The following is a 16,242-nucleotide window of genomic DNA, read 5'->3' as shown; positions in this document are numbered from 1 at the left end:
AAAAAACCATTTCAATACTATGATGAGGATGAATTAGGGGATTTTGCTCTTGGGTTTGGTGTTTTGTTTCATCCAGTTATAAAGTCCCATCACCTGTATGACCTCTGTAGTTCTGAGAGCAGAGTCTTAGAATGCCATTACTTTGCACCTCCTTCATCCTCCCTAGAGTTCTGGATAAGCTATTTTGACCCATCCAGCGGGGGAACACTTCTAGTGTTGGAAGGTCTGGAGCCCTGAAAAGATGGCAGGAGATGAGAAGGCCTCATTCCTCCTGTGCTAGCTGTCAACTAGCAAAAGAAACCCCCTGCAGGGCTTCCAGATTTTAAAAGCACCATGTTGCTTAATGACAATTGTGGGAGTGCAGAGCAAATGCAGAAGGACTCTGCCCCTCTCCTACCTCATTCCCCATTTCTTTTATTTATTTATTTTTTTTGTCTTTTCTAGGGCCACACTCCTGGCATATGGAGGTTCCCAGGCTAGGGGTCAAATTGGAGCTGTAGCCACCAGCCTACACCAGAGCCACAGCAACGCGGGATCTGAGCTGCGTCTTCAACCTGCACCACAGCTCATGGCAACGCTGGATCCTTAACCCACTGAGCGAGGCCAGGGATCGAACCTGCAACCTCATGGCTCCTAGTTGGATTCGCTAACGACTGAGCCACGACGGGAACTCCTCCCCATTTCTTTTAAAACAGAAACCAGTTAGTTGTGCTGACCTGTGATAGCCTGAATTTTTTACTGCCAGCGCTCACCTGTCTGCCTCACTTTGGAAAGGGCTTTGTCTGAGGGACAGATTTGTATCCATTTCCTAGCAGCACCATGTTCCCTGGATGCATTTAAGGCATCTGGTCTCCCTTTATTCTCTTGGTCCTGGAAAGAAGATTGGGATCATTTGAGTTCTCAATCTGTGCTCTGGGCACCTCTCTCCAGAATGTCTGAGGCATAAATCTGTCTGACTTCTCGGCCAAAGGGATAGTCATGGGAAGCATCAACCATCAAGAGGCGTGGCCTGTGGAGCTTTTCCAAAAGGCAGGGCCGGGCATCTTAGGCCATTCTGCTGGATCTTCAATTTCAAGTAATTGACCATTCAGGGGCCATAAATATGGGCTGAAGAAAAAACTTAGATTCTCATGGAAAGAAGTAAAGGGTGTTATAGATTTCATAAGTGAAGAGATTAACATGGTGCCTGTCATACATTCACACTGAAGTTGTATAGGTTTTGTCTCTGCAAGTTCTGAAAGCAGAGAAAATGAAGGTTCCAGTGCCTTGCTGACTATCCCAGCAATCCAGGTACTCTGATCAAAGTAGATCCTTGCATGCCAGGGCTGGGGATTTTTTCCCCCTAAAAAATCTGGAATTCCCGTGTGCCTCAGTGTGTTAAGTATCTGGTATTGTCACTGCAGTGGCTCAGGTCCCGCTGAGGTGTGCATTCAATCCCTGGCCCTGGAACTTCTGCATGGCATGGGTGTGGCCGAAACAAACAAACAAACAAACAAAAACCAACCTGCAATCCTCCTGGGCAAAATTGGAGTAGCCAGGGAGTCTTTGCTCCATATATTGCCAAATTCACTAATAATAAATTTCTGGCAACAAAAGAAACTGGACTGGCAAGTGATTTGAGGTAAGTCTCTGTGGTTGATTTTTCTTCCCCTCATAGAGAATAATAGATTTAATGCCAAAATAGCTTTGGCTGTGGAACTGGGCATTTTTTCCCAACCTGACTCAGCATGGATGACAAATAAATCAACTATGCTTTACTGCTTTAACAGTATGTGGGATTATGGGTAATCTTTTCTCAGAGGCAAACCATGATCCCACTTCCCTCAACTTTGTAGAAGGATTCACTGAAACTCAGGAAAAGGTGACTTGCTTTTATGATACCATGCACATTTGATTGACCCGGTGAAGCAGTTCCTTAATTTCAGCCTGGTGACCGTGCCGTGATTCTTACTCAACTGCATCACTCAGAAAGTATCCTGAAATTTGACAATCAAGTTTTCCATTTCTGTATTTTTTGACAGGTGGCGTACTCATTACACGTCAATGCCCTGTAATGACACAGTACTGTCTGCCATGAACTTAATGCCATTAAATCATTCAACAAACATTTTGTGAATACCTACGATGTTCCAGAGCTTCATGTCAGAAGGACTCACCTGTATCATCGTGATGCTTTTTCAACTCTTTTCTGCCTGGGATGTATCCAGGTAAACATTGCTGTTGTTGGCAGTTTCTTCCAGGGTTGGAACCCTCCAGGATTTCCTAACTTTTGCCACTTTCAAAGTTTGTCTTCCCCACCAACTGACACTAGAGGGCGCTCAATTGCCAGTAACAAATTTGGGCCCTTGGATTTTGTGCATTATTTCAAGACACTGGCTTTTTTTTTTTTTTTTTTTTTTTAAGTAAAGAAGGGTTGTACAACTCCATCCTCCTTCTAATGGGGTGTCAAAAGAGAATATGTTCTAACATGGACTAGATGTTGGTTACTATTACAGCTTTCTCCTTGAAAATCAACATTTCAGGAATCCCTGAAATATTCCTGCTAACAGCGAGTGATTTGCCAGTGCTCACATCCTAGATATGACATTTAATCACATCCTATTGTCATCTACCACATCCACATCTAATTCCATGATATCCCCATAGGAAATTCTTGGAAGGACTAACTCCTTTATAAATTCACAGAATTTACTGACAGGCCAATTTGGTTCTCATTTTGCTTTCTGTTACTTCTAATGCCCTTTTCCCTTGAGCATGGGGACATCTTGCCCCCCTTTTAGGCCCAGGATCATTTCCTTCTGACTCCCCTGAACTTCACAATCCCTTATCTTCTGTTCTTTTCCTTTGTACCTCTGTACCTTTTGTACCTTTGTACCTTTGTACTGGTACTTGTACCAGTACCTACTTTTTCATCCTTTTTCTAAGGAGAAGGGAGAAGTATTTCTCAAGTGTTGACTATGGTCGGTTGTTGGTTGCTCCTCTTTATGTTACTTACACTATCAACGTGTTCTTTCCAGCAACCCTTAGACACTGGTATCAATGTCCTCATTTTACAGATGAATAAACTGAGGTTCAGGATTAAATCACAGGCCAGAGGTTGTGTACCTTGTAAGAGCCAGGATTTAATTTCAAGGATTATGCTTCTGGACCTCCCTCTTTCCTCAGACTTTCATACTCTCAGAGTGTTTTCATCTGTGTTTCTAGTCATATCATTCCTTGTCATGTTCCTTGGTTTTACCATATGAAAGTTTAACCAAAAGCCACAATTTATGATAAATGCTAGCTAAAAACATTATAAAAATGAAAATGGACCCTAGTACTGATGAAACCAGCCCTCCTGCACCCAGTATAACTAAGGATTAAAAAGAAATCAAACTTGGAATAAGAGTAGCTTTGGTCATTACGTGATATAGACTATTTGTTCAGTCCTTGCTTTATGAGATTTCACCTTAGGATGCATCCTAAGGTGGCTAATATATAAGATTACAATACTTACATTTGTCTTTATAGAAAGACTTACCAGAAATCCAGAGGCCTTCAGAATTTCTGTTCATGAGCTCATTTCTTTGGTCATAATTATAACTTTAAGAGTTCAAGCTTTTCATGGCAAGGAATTTCTGTGTTACTTGGTTTGAAGTGAGAGGCTAATATGAATGTAGAATTGTCACGTTTAAAGTTGAATTCCCTCCAGTAGTCTATTTTTCTACTGTCTAATGCAGTTCTAAGAAATGGCCATAGAAATTTCTGGGTTAGTGGGCTTCTAGCATATATTATGAATAGAGACTAAGAAAACACTTTATTGAGATATAAATTCACATATTGTACAATTTCACCTAGTTAAAGTATACGATTGAATGGGTTTTGTTGTATTCACAGATATGTGCAACCATCACCATAGTCACTTTTAGAACATTTTCATTACCTCAGGAAGAAGTCCTGTATCCTTTAGCTACTATCCTCCTATTCCTCTGCACCTGTCCTCTCCAGCCTTGAGGAACCACTAATATATTTCCAGTATCTATGGGTTGTTCTGTGCTGGACTTTCATATGAATGGAATCATATAGAGTGTAGTCTTTTGCCACTGACTTCATTCACTTAGCATAGCGTTTTCAAGATTTATCCATGTAGGAGTTCCCTGTTGGCCTAGCAGCATTGTCACAATTGTGACATGGGTTTGATCCCTGGCCTGGGAATTTCTGCATGATGCAGGCACAGCCAAAAAAAAAAAAAATCATCTATGTCATTGCATGTATCAGTAAGTACTTTATTTTTTTATGGCTGAATAATATCCTATTGTGTGGATACACCACCTTTTGTTTATCCATTCATCTGAATAATGTTCATGCCCATCAACAGATGAATGGATAAACAAAAGGTGGTGTATGTATATATATTTTGTCTTTTTACAGCTGCACCCGTGGCATGTGGAAGTTCCCAGGCTAGAGGTCACATCAGAGCCTCAGCTGCTGGCCTACAGCACAGGCCACAGCATTGTGGGATGAGCCGCTTCTGCAACCTACACTGCAGCTTGTGGCAATTGCTGATCCTTAATGCAGTGAGCAAGGCCAGGGATCAAACCTACATCCTCATGGATACTAGTTGGTTTCTTAACCCGCTGAGCCACAGCAGGGACTCGTAAGTATATTTTAATATAGCTATGGATAAAAATCTGTGAAAGCTAAAAGTAGCAAGTGACTACTTAGAGATCCATTTAATCTACCTAGGTTTATAGCCAAGCTATGAAATGGATACAATTAAAGTATTTAATATCAGATTTATAAAAAGCCTTTTTAGAAACGTGGTTTTCAGAGTCATTCTGAGTGAGCCCACTTGTGTTTAGAAAATAGTCCTGGTTTTCAGAATTATCGGTGAGTTCCAACTATTTCAATATGGAATTTATACAAAGTTTTGTCTGTTGTGCCGGGATAAAATCAGTTGGTTGCTGAGAACAGAAAACATATGGTGACTCTGGGAATCCAGGTACCAAAATAAATCTTATTTCTTGTCTAGACCGTAATAATCTCATTTCATTGGATGTTTGCTTTTCTTCTTTACCAGAACCAGTTGCTTCCATTTTTGTCTCCTTTCTAGCAGTCCCACCTCACTTATCCTCTATTATTATTTTCTTTGCTGTTCCAGACCCTCTTGGGGGAGCGGTCCCAGGCTGGCTGCCCCTGTTGGCTTAGATGCATTTAAAACGTACTGGGTCCTCTGTGGACTCCAGGAACATTTTCTCACCTCCTTCCTTTTTCCTCCTGAGTAGAGTAAATATGGAATTGCAGTCCTTTTGCAGCTAGCTGTGCAGGCTAGAGTTCATTGCCTAGAGCGTCAGAAGAGAAAACATCTGCAATTCAGCAGGCCTCTATCCCCCTCTTTGCCAGGGTGTGGGACATTTTAGGTCTTGTGGCTTCTGTCCATATCTCCTGCTTGTGGACACCTATTTTTATATGGTGGTGTAAATATCTGCAGAACAACCGGACTGAGAATGCTCTCCTGTGCTTGGCTCTTCCACTTCTCCTGGATGAGTCCTGCCTAATGACAGAGTAGAAGCCTGAGGTCATGTCAGTGGTGTGAGTGAGGGAAACAGGTGCCTTGGAGTGTCACCATGCTTAAAGCAATACCCTGCAGAAAGCCCTCTTTGGGGGCTCTCAGGGCCGTCACTTTTGCAGCTGAAAAGTTTTTTTAACCTAGGAAATGGCTGAGAGGGTGGGTACAGTCTGAAGGGAAATTGGTTCATTGATGTCTCAGTCCCAACATGGTTCTAGTTGCTCCCCATGGTGGTAATGGTGGAAGGAAGTTCCCCCTGCCCTCGGCCTGTTCCTTTCTCAGAATTCTTCTCTGCAGGAGGACCTTGCCAGTTGATTTGATTTAGGTTGTAAGAGCTGCCGGGATTTCAGATACGGTGTCCATGTGGATGGACTGAGGGAGGACTTGGAAAATTTGGATTTGGCAGGTAGATGGGGGGGTTGCTATCTTAAAAAAAAGAGACATGGTTAGAGTGCCATAACCAGTGCCTCTCTTAGAAAGAGCAGAGGCCCACTTGTGATTGTCTGGCATTAGGGAGGGAGAAAAGGGGCTGGGGCCAGTTCACAGAGTAGACTGTGATTACTCTGGGTGATTTGAGTGGAGAAAGTTCCTGTATAAAAATATCCCATCTGATGCCTTTCCTGGTGCCTGAGATTCTAATCAAGCCACTGCTTCTGCGTGTGTGTGTGTGTGTGTGTGTGTGTGCGCGCCTGCCTGCCCCATAAAGTCTTGATCTCTTCCTTGTGAAGGTTTTGGGGTGTCCTGGAATCCCCTCCTAAGATGCAACTACCCAGGAGGAAGACCTCTTTAAGCTGATTCAGAGCAATCCCTTAGGGAAAGGGTAGGGATTAGCAGAACAGGACTTGGAAGAGGCCCTCCCTCAGTCCATCCACATGGATACCATATCTGAAATCCCGGCAGCTTTTACAACCTAAATCTAATCCACTGGCAAGGTCCTCCTGCAGAGAAGAATTCTGAGAAAGGAGCGGGCCGAGGGCATGGAAGGTAGAGTCCATTGAGAAAGGAAAAGGCAAAGGAAGGGGGCTTAAGAGAATCCCAGCTTGTGTCACCATTCCCTCAGGGGAAGAGACTTAAATTAACATTAGGGGGAGATTGGGGGATAAGGGATTAAGATTTCTGATAAAGCAAGCCCCTCTCCCACAACAGAAAGTCCAAGGACTTTGTTGGTCTCCAGCCTTCTGCCTTGGCCTTGACTTTACGTTTGTCTAGTCAAGGGCAGGTGGCTGTTGGCATTTCCAGGAGCCAGAAACCTGGCATCATTCTGGGTCCTTCCTGTCTCCCTCAAGCCCACAGCAAGCTGATCACAAAGTCCTGCAGGTTCTACTTAGAAATCACTGATCCTGCCCCTTATCTTCGCCCCAGTGCCACAGCTTCCTGGCAGGTTCCCAGCCCTCCAGCTCAGCCTCTTTCTAATCCATGGTCATATTGCTGCTGAAATAAGCTTTCTAAAAAGGCAACTGCTTCATTTTCACTCCTAGCTTAAAATCTTTCAGTGTTGCTGTTTGCCTTTGAGATAAAGCTTCATATCTCTTAGCATCCTTTGGCACACCATCACCCAACTTGCCTAACTTTTTCTGTTTCACTCATCCCCCTGCAACTGCCTTCTTACTAAGGGATCCCCTGAAATCACGATGCCCTCTCTCATCTCCCCTAGGCTTTTATATGTGCCGCCACCCCTGCAGGAACATCTTTTCTTCCACAGGTCATTAGACACTCAGCTTGGGGATCACCTCTTCTAAGAGGACAACCCTGGGCTTCCTGTCTGGTTGGTGCCCCCTATTCTTCTGCCTCATGGCATCATCACTGCCTGCTCCCCCCTCCTCTCCCTTTCAAATATGAGTCCTTTAAAGATGGGGACTGTCGCAGGTCTCAGTGTACCCCAAGGCCCAGCAGAAAGGAGCATGGTGGCACAGAATAGGGAATCTACAAATATTTGCTGAATTAGCTGCTCTTAGATAATGTTTTGGGTCTGGAATGCCTTTTATTCCTTGGCTCATTTCTAAAATCTACCCAGCCAAGGTTAAATGAAATGTGACCTTCTCCATGAAGCCTTTCCCTCCCCCAATGTGAGAGGAACTCCACTGAAGCTCTTTGGCATATATCACTTCTCCCTTGTTTTTATTTATTTATTTGGTCTTTTTGTCTTTTTAGGGCCACACCGCTGGCATATGGAAGTTCCCAGGCTAGGGGTCTAATTGGAGCTGTAGCCACTGGCCTACACCACAGCCACCACAATGCCAGATCTGAGCCATGTCTGTGACCTACACCACATCTCACAGTAACACCAGATCCTTAACCCACTGAGCGAGGCCAGGAATGGAACCCATGTCCTCATGGATACTAGTCGGGTTCGTTAACTGCTGAGCCACAACGAGAACTCCACTTATCCCTTGTTTTATACCAATTTATGAAAATCTCATTATTATGAAGCCTTGAAAACCCAAAGGAGTGAATGTACTCCGTAAACACCCAAGGATGCAGCCATTGAGATTATGGGCACCATGCCAAGGCGAGACCGCCTGGGCAGGCCACTTTTCCCTTTTAAGTCACATCAAGTAATTACTCTGCTTGCTTGTAGGGTTGGACCTACTATTTTTATTCTCTCTCCAGATGGATAAGAATTGCTTTTTGAGGGTTGTTTCCATGTCTGGTTTATTTTTATTTCACCACCTGTGCCTAGCACAATGGTTCCCTCATAGAAAGCCTCTGATAGGTGAATGAATGAATGCACTGGGACAGTGGAAGCAATATGCATTGGTTTCAGTTCGACTGTTCCCTGAAATAGGTTTCAGAGGTCTGGTCCTAGAAATATCTCCCATATCCAGACTTTGATGTATATATATATGTGTGTGTATATATATATATATATTTTTTTTCCCCCCGTGCTTTGAGGTTTTGTAAATAGATTAAGAACCCCTCCACCTACATCCCCAAGAAAAGAGAAAAACAGATTGCAAGTGTTGATGCCCCCTCTTCAGCTCAGTGCCTAGAACATACCAGAGCCAGTTTCTGGATCTGAGGGAACAGGATGGCCAACCAGCTGCCAAGGCCACGATTGACTGTTCTGTGGGTGAATGGAGGGATTGAGGGTGAGCTTGTTCTTGTTTTTTTTTTTTTTTAAACCCACGGGACTTCAAACTCCTTCAGCTCCAGAGCCCACTGGGAACTGCCTTTATTTTGGATGCTTTTGTGGTACACTTCCTCTTTCAAATGAACTCTTTGTGGAGCCCTGCATTTCCTCTCACTTTTCTCTCTTATTTCCATGTGCCTTAAAGAAATCGGCTGGAAAGGCCCCCGATACTTAATATAGAAATGCCAGTTTTCCGGAGTTCCCGTCTTGGCGCAGTGGTTAACGAATCCGACTAGGAACCATGAGGTTGCGGGTTCGATCCCTGGCCTTGCTGAGTGGGTTAAGGATCCAGTGTTGCCGTGAGCTGTGGTGTAGGTCGCAGACGCGGCTCAGATCCCACGTTGCTGTGGCTCTGGCGTAGGCTGGCAGCTACAGCTCTGATTAGACCCCTAGCCTGGGAACCTCCATATGCTGCAGGAGCGGCCCTAGAAAAGGTAAAAAAAGACAAAAAAAAAAAGAAAAAAAAAGAAAAAAAGAAATGCCAATTTTCCATGCTTCTGGATGAGCATCTCCTCACAGTGTGGATTCCTTGTCTGCTGAAACAGTCTTTAAACTTTTCAGGAGAAATGGATTCCAGTGCCCCTATTGGTTCAGGTATTGGGGTCCTTGGTTGCACCCCAGATGTTCCTTTGGACAGGTGGCCTGGAAGACATACTTAAGCTGGACCAGGGAGTTTGCTAACTGATATCAAAGCTGAATTTGAAGAGGCTACACAGGATGGTTTAACACGATTGAGAGAGGCCTCACCCTTTTTTCCCTAGTCACCTATACTATCTAGAGCAATGCTGTGCAATAGAAACACAATATGAGTATTTTAAAATTTCTTACCAACCTCTTGGGATAGAACATGATGGAAGATATTAGGAGAAGAAGAATGTATATATATGCATGACTGGGTCACTATGCTGTACAGCAGACATTGGCATAACACTATAAATCAATTATACCTTAATAAAAAAATAAATAGAAGAAAATGAGGGCATGTTATAATGGAAAAAAAATAAAATTTCTTAGTAGCTATATTAAAAAAATTAAAAGAAAGGGGTAAAATTGGTTTTAATAACATTTTAAAATTTAATCTAGTAAAGCCAATGTATTGTCATTTCAGCAAGTGACCAATATGAAAATTATTGAGATATTTTACATTCTTTTTTTGGTCTTAAGTCTATGATGTCTGGTGTGTATTTATACTTAGGGCATATCTGGATTCCAACTAGCCACATTTCCAATGCTTAGGAGCCACTTGTGATTCATAGCTCCCACATTGGACAGCACAGCTCTAGGCTCTCCAGGTGGGGTGGGGAAGTAGTTATCCTGGGCCTGCTCTGTCCTCCAGATTAAGCTACCTAACCAACTAAATCAAGGTGAAAGACATGGGGAGGGATGATAGAATATATTCCAATATGTGACTGTCTCTAGAGCTTTGGTGATGGGATTTGAAAGGTATCTCCCTATTACAGTCAGTAAGAGGATTTTTTTTTGGTTTAAGTAGTTACATGACTCCCAATAATAGTCCCATTTATTATTTTGTTTTCATCAAAGTTATTCTCTGCTCATTTTTATTAATGAGTTTAAAACATAAACTTGGAGTTCCCATTGTGGCACAGTAGTTACCGAATCTGACTAGGAACCATGAGGTTGTGGGTTCAAGCCCTGGCCTTTGCTCGGTGGGTTAAGGATCCAGCGTTGCCGTGAGCTGTGGTGCAGGTTGCAGACCTTTGGTCCCTGCCTTTGCTCAGTGGGCTAACAATCCGGCATTGCTGTGAGCTGTGGTGTAGGTTGCAGAGGCGGCTCAGATCCCACATTGCTGTGGCTCTGGTGTAGGCTGGTGGCTACAGCTCCGATTAGACTCCTAGCCTGGGAACCTCCATATACCGGGGGATGGGGCCCTAGAAAAAGCAAAAAGACAAAAAAACAAAAACAAAAAAACATAAACTTGATGGATAATTTCACTTTCCGTTGTCTTTTTATTCAGATCCCCTTCATTGTTTAAGCCAACAGTAAAGGATTCAAAAGCTATATAAGAAATAATAATTGGGAATTCCCATTGTCACTCAGTGGTAAGGAACCTGACTAGTATGCATGAGGACACAGTTTTGATCCCTGGCCTCACTCAGTGGGTTAAAGATAAGGCATTGCTTTGAGCTGTGGTGTATGTAGGTCCGCAGGTACAACTCCAATTTGACCCCTAGCCTGGGAACTTCCATATGCCACAGGTGCGGCCCTAACAAGACCAATAGTAAGCAGCAGCAGCAGCAGCAGCGTGTATTGAGAGCTTGCTATGTGCCAGACACTTGACCTATGTTACCTCATTCAGTCCTGGAAGTAGGTTCTATTATTACTGCCATTTATCAGATGAGGAAACTGAGACATTCAAGTTGCTAAGTAAACTTGCCCAAGATAACCCAGTTGGCAAATAGTGACCTCAGGCAGGTGGATTCCTGAGCCCATACTTCTAAATTATGTACAGCATCTTCTTGCAAAATTAATGTAAAATTTAACATTCTTCCAAAAATTTTAGGGCTCTTATTTAAACAAATATCTGCTCTAAACTCCCTTGCTTTTGAGCATTCTGGCAAAAAATGCTCAAAAATGTGCCTTTTTGTGGGGTGAGACCAGTACCTTTGAACAATTTGGCCTTGTCATAGATGGGTCAGACCATCTGCAAATTGACAGAACTTACCTTAATGTAGAAAAAAATCTTGATCTATGACATAAAAACCAAAGTTAATGATAATAACTTTTATGTCTTATAATTGATAAAAGGTGAATTCAGAAGTCTTGTTTATTTAAGAGAATTAAAATGACGTTCCATTAGGTTACAAAAGGAAAGGCTGTACTACTTGAAACTGTGTCTTTATAAGTTTTTCAATTCAGTCATATAAAATGTAACTTAATGTTTAAATTCTGGATTAAAATTTAAGAAAGATCTGGTATATCATTTTCAAGTATGCTGGCTATTTAGGAATTATGCTTGTTTCTATATCTTAGCCTTAGCTCAATAAATGACTATACATGTTTAGAGTGGTTTTTCTTTAATGTGTTATATAAATTTGTTTTTCCTCTTTTATTGTCAGCCCTTTTTAGGGCAGGCGCTATATTTGTTGCTTATTTGTCAAGCTGCATATAATAAAACATGCTGTTGTCTTCCAGTCTGAATTGCTATGCTTTTAATATCTCAAGAGGCTGTTGGGAGTTCTGACTGATACTTCAAGCTTACACCTCTTGGGTCAGAAAACAGTGTTCGGTTTTTAATGTTGACAAGGCCCATCCCAGGCAAAGTACTAGCTTTTCAACCAATCCCTTGGCATTAATAAGGGATTTTTTTCAAACTTTAATTTTAGAAAAGAGGATAACTTTTTCAAACTTCAGGATGTGGTGCAAAGAAGTTACAGAACAATCTATAGAACTTGACTCTGGTATTGACTAGGCAAAAAAGGGGGTTAAAAATTTCAAGTCTTACCAACACATGATTCAGTCCTGTTTATCTGTGACTCTGATAGTATATGCAGTTGCATTCTGAAAGTTCTGGAACTTAAAAACTTGTTATTTTATTCATTGCTTGGATGGAGTGCTGAGCAAGGAAGTGAGAGGGCACAGCTTTGAAGAACTGGCAATTTGGCATCTCCTCTCCCCCCTTTTCACCCCTCCCCCACTATCTTAGCTATTTGACCTCATTAAACAATTTTGGATAGTAGCCAGATTTCTGTATGCTAACGAGGCCCCTATTCATGATTTAGTGCGATTTCATCCACCCTGAGCTGCCTGGCTCCTCAGTGGAAGCCTGGCTTCACAGAAGTCTCTCAGTTTTGTCAGGGCTTCGCCAGTGAGGAGTTCGCACGGACTTGAAGCAGACACATTCTCTGAACGCCTCAGGTCACATCTGATTATTCATTAGCAAATTCTTTTCACCTTTTATCTAATCAGTGAAAGGTGACGCCGGAATCGCGTATGCTACTCCCCGAAAGGGACCCTGGCAACACCCATCTAGGTTCCACAACTTTGTCTCGTTACTCTTTCCGAAGAAGAGCAGAAAGCGTTTGCAAAAGTTCTCTTAAACCACCCCTCCCCTAAGCCTAAAGGTCAGAGCGCCAGGCCCCAGTTGGCTCTCCAGCTCTCTGACCATTTAATTTCCGAAGTTTCTGGTTTGTGCGAGGACCGAGGAGGTGGCAGTGGGCAATTGCCTGAGTGACCACCGCGTCGTATTAAGTAAGGAAAGCCTGGCTGCTGGAGGGAACGAGCCTGACATTGAGACATTCCAGGGGGAGGGGAGTTGCTGTCCTGGAGTCGCCAGGAACGGCGGCACCAGTTCCAAGAAATCAGAGGAAGGTGGCCGAGATAAAGACAACACTTCAGGAATGAGAATATTAAAAAGCCGCAGGACCCAGAGCATTAGTAAGCGGCAGGACACGTGTAGTAATTAGACGAAACGTCACCCTTCCAATTTTTGCACTGGAACGAGGGGAATTGCCCTTTGGGGGATTAAAAACGTAACAGTAAAGCCAAAAGCTAATGAATAGGGTTCAACGGTTTGCTTGCAATACTTAAGTATTTTCTGTCCAGGACTTAAATATTTCTGTCCAGGAGCGCAACTCTCTGCAGTTGTTTAGAAAGTAAGGATTCAAACCAAACTAGAATACTCTCGTGCGTCTCCACTTTCCCTCATCCGAAAAGGAGCTCTACGCGCGGTACTGCCCCTTTAAGACCTGCTTGCTCTCGGGCTCTACAAAAGGGAGTGACCTCTGGGCTTTGACAGCTCCCCTAATAACTACCACCGTGCAGGCCCCGCCCACCTGGCGACCAGCCGCGTCGATTGGCCGGCGGGCCGGTATCCCGTGCTCTGATTGGCTCGCCGCTTCCCCTGAGCGAACCTTTAGAACTCTGAGACAGACAATATTCTGTTACATTGTAGCAAAATGGCGACTGTCATTCACAACCCCCTGAAAGCGTAAGTAAGACTAAAAAATGTACATTTTCCTCGTGGTTTCAATATGAAAAAAAAGGCGCCTTCTGCGTGCCGAGCGCTGCCAATGCACTGCGCTTGCAGGCGCCTACAGCCGCGGTGGGGCTTCTCTCTTTTCTTTCAGCTCTTACTTCTTCATTTTTTTTTTTTTTTTAACCCGGGCGCGCAGAAATGTCAGGAGAGGCAATTAAGAAGAGGAAAATTGGTACATTTGTGTTCTTCTAAATTGGCGGACTGAGGGAGAGGGGTTACTGGCAGGGGAGCCAGGCGCTCGAGTGCTCTACAGCGAGGGGATCCTGGGCAGCTCAGGGACAGCACGGTCCCCAGAGTGCCCAGCTTCTCCGGGCGGTGAGCGCGGCGCGGGGGGCGGCTCAGCTGGGGGCGAGCGCCAGGCTGGGGCCGCCTGGGTGCACTTGGCTGAGCCCGGTGCCTCTGGAGCCCGCAGCCCCCGCCCCGATGCTAGGTCGGCGGGGGTGAGCGGACCGCTGCAGCTCCGGAGTTTTCAGGGCGCTCTCCGCCTTCTGATCGCTTGCGGGGAGTTTGTGCAAACCTTCCGGAGTTGGGAGGACCGCAGGGGGAGCACCGGGTCCCGGGAGCCCTGGGGCCCAGGTGGTTGCCCGGGGCTTTCCTGCCGGGGCAGCCCCCAGAGCTTGACTGCGCTTCGGGCGGTCGCCGGTGTGTCTCCGGGTGTTGTTTGTGGGGAACTGCCTGTAATAAATTAACGACTCGGGTTAACTTGGGGTTGATTTGGAGACTGGGAAGCTGCAGGTCTTATGAATGGTGTTCTTGCCTCCTCTGGGTGAATAGTCGAGGCTGGCGAGAGGCAGCCTGGGGCTCCCCGCCTGAGCGGGTAGCGTCTGCTCTCGGCCAGAGCTAGGGGCAGGTGCCTCTGGCCACAGCCGGGAGACTTTGAACGGACGCCCAGATCCGGGACGGAGGGGGGGCGGGCTGGGCGAGGACACGCGGGGGCCAGTCCCCAGGTCCGACAGCCAATTCCTGCCCGCCTTCCTTCCCCCTCCTTTTTATCCTGGCTTCCTTCCTTCCTTCCAATCCGTGGAACTGTTAAGCCGCCAAGTCCGCTAGCGATCGCGGAGCCGGGGGTGGCTTCGGAAAACTAGCGTCGCTCTAAAAGGGGTGCTCTTGGCAGTAATGTTGGCAGAGGGGCACTCCCTCCGGATCGCAGCGCGACGTGGGTGGGGGCTTGCACCCCTGGGATTATGACTTCGCAGCTAGGCTGGAAGCCGCGGGCAAGGGGAGGGGGAGGTGCGGGGGAGGGCATTTCATGGCGAATTCTCTCGCCAGTGCCTGGAGGATGCCCACCTAGGTTCTTTCAACTCAGCGCATCCACGTTCGCACCCGAGGCTCCTCTTGGAGTTGAAAGCCAGGTTCGCACTGGGGAAGGGGGGTGGCAGGGGAGTTCTTAACACGAAGGAACTCGCGGGGAGAATGGGACGTGTTTGCACCAGCTTATCTCCTATCGGTAGTAGGAGAAAAGGTTAGGAATGTCCCAGATCTTGAAGTTTTAAATGTATAAATATGTATTAACCCTAAGAGGACATTGGGAGCTGAGGCTGATTAGAGAGCAGCTCTCGGCTTCAGTTCTCGCTTGGAAGCTCTGATACACTACACTTGAACGCTACAGCGTTTCACCCAAGATAGAAAATGTTTTATGGCAGAATAAATGGGCGTAACTTCACCGCATCCTCTCTCCCGGTCCCTCGCGCTGCTACACCGCTGATGCTGTGAGTTTTTACCGAACCCACAGCTGATTTGCAGTTTTCACATTTCCAGCCCAAATCGCGTAGCCGAGCTGATGCCACCTGGTAAACTCAAGTTAGAGGATCTATTTCACATGTGTGCCAGGTTTGTTTCCTTTTGGGAAAGCAGTACCCTAGTTACCCCTGGGCCCGTTTATACGCTGGCGGGGGCAATATTTCTACGCTCTTTAGCTCTTTACTACCGGCTCCGGTTTTTTGTTTTTTGTTTTTGGACAGCAGAAGACTACATGTTTGGGGAGGGTATCTGTGTAGGGTGGGGTTAGAAGTGGGGGAAGGGAGAGAGAAGCAGGCTGGTTATTGGAATTAGTTCTGAATTATTACACTTGTACTTTGTATAATTAGAAACAGTTGCAATGCGATGTATTTGTAATTTTGTGTCGTCACACACACCTACATCTTAGCATACCCTTGACATCCAGCCTGCTTTTTCTAGGTGGGAGTTGAGTGGTCATTTATAATTAGCTGCTCCTTTTTGCATCTTGACCCCTTTCCCTGGGGATAAGGAGGTATAAACAATACCCCTACCAGCCCAGCCTTCTGTGCCTTGGACGGTTTTTAAAGTTCTAGCGCAGGGGCACGCACGTTGTTACCGGGAGATCTACATCATCTGCCTTTATTTTTAAAAACACTTTGTTTAATAGATCATCTTGTATATTTCATTTGTTTTTAAAAGTTGCTTATCAGGAAACAATACACACATGAATAAATTATGCATGGGATAAATTAGAACAAAGCGCAGAGACACATCAGGCCGAAGGGATAGATGGCGGTGCTGGGAGGAGGGGAGCAGGGAGAAAGGTTTGGAGAGCTATGTTTTTATCCT

At 45.0% G+C, this 16,242-nt stretch overlaps 1 protein-coding gene across 4 annotated transcripts in view; it reads left to right on the top strand.

The window, feature by feature from the left end:
• The first annotated feature begins 13,557 nt into the window (after positions 1-13,557).
• The window catches only part of DPF3 (double PHD fingers 3), a 270,031-nt gene continuing 267,346 nt past the window's right edge, over positions 13,558-16,242 (top strand). For all 4 annotated transcript variants that reach the window (XR_007136913.1, XR_007136912.1, XM_047795003.1 and 1 more), the window contains exon 1: positions 13,558-13,626. Coding sequence is in view for 2 of the 4 variants with exons in the window: in XM_047795003.1 (XP_047650959.1) it covers positions 13,595-13,626 (32 nt within the window). In the remaining 2 variants the exon portion in view is untranslated. The remainder of the gene's footprint in view (positions 13,627-16,242) is intronic.

This window comes from Phacochoerus africanus, chromosome 9, assembly GCF_016906955.1.
Source record: "Phacochoerus africanus isolate WHEZ1 chromosome 9, ROS_Pafr_v1, whole genome shotgun sequence".
Taxonomy (NCBI): domain Eukaryota; kingdom Metazoa; phylum Chordata; class Mammalia; order Artiodactyla; family Suidae; genus Phacochoerus; species Phacochoerus africanus.
This window is presented reverse-complemented; position numbering and strand designations above follow the sequence as displayed.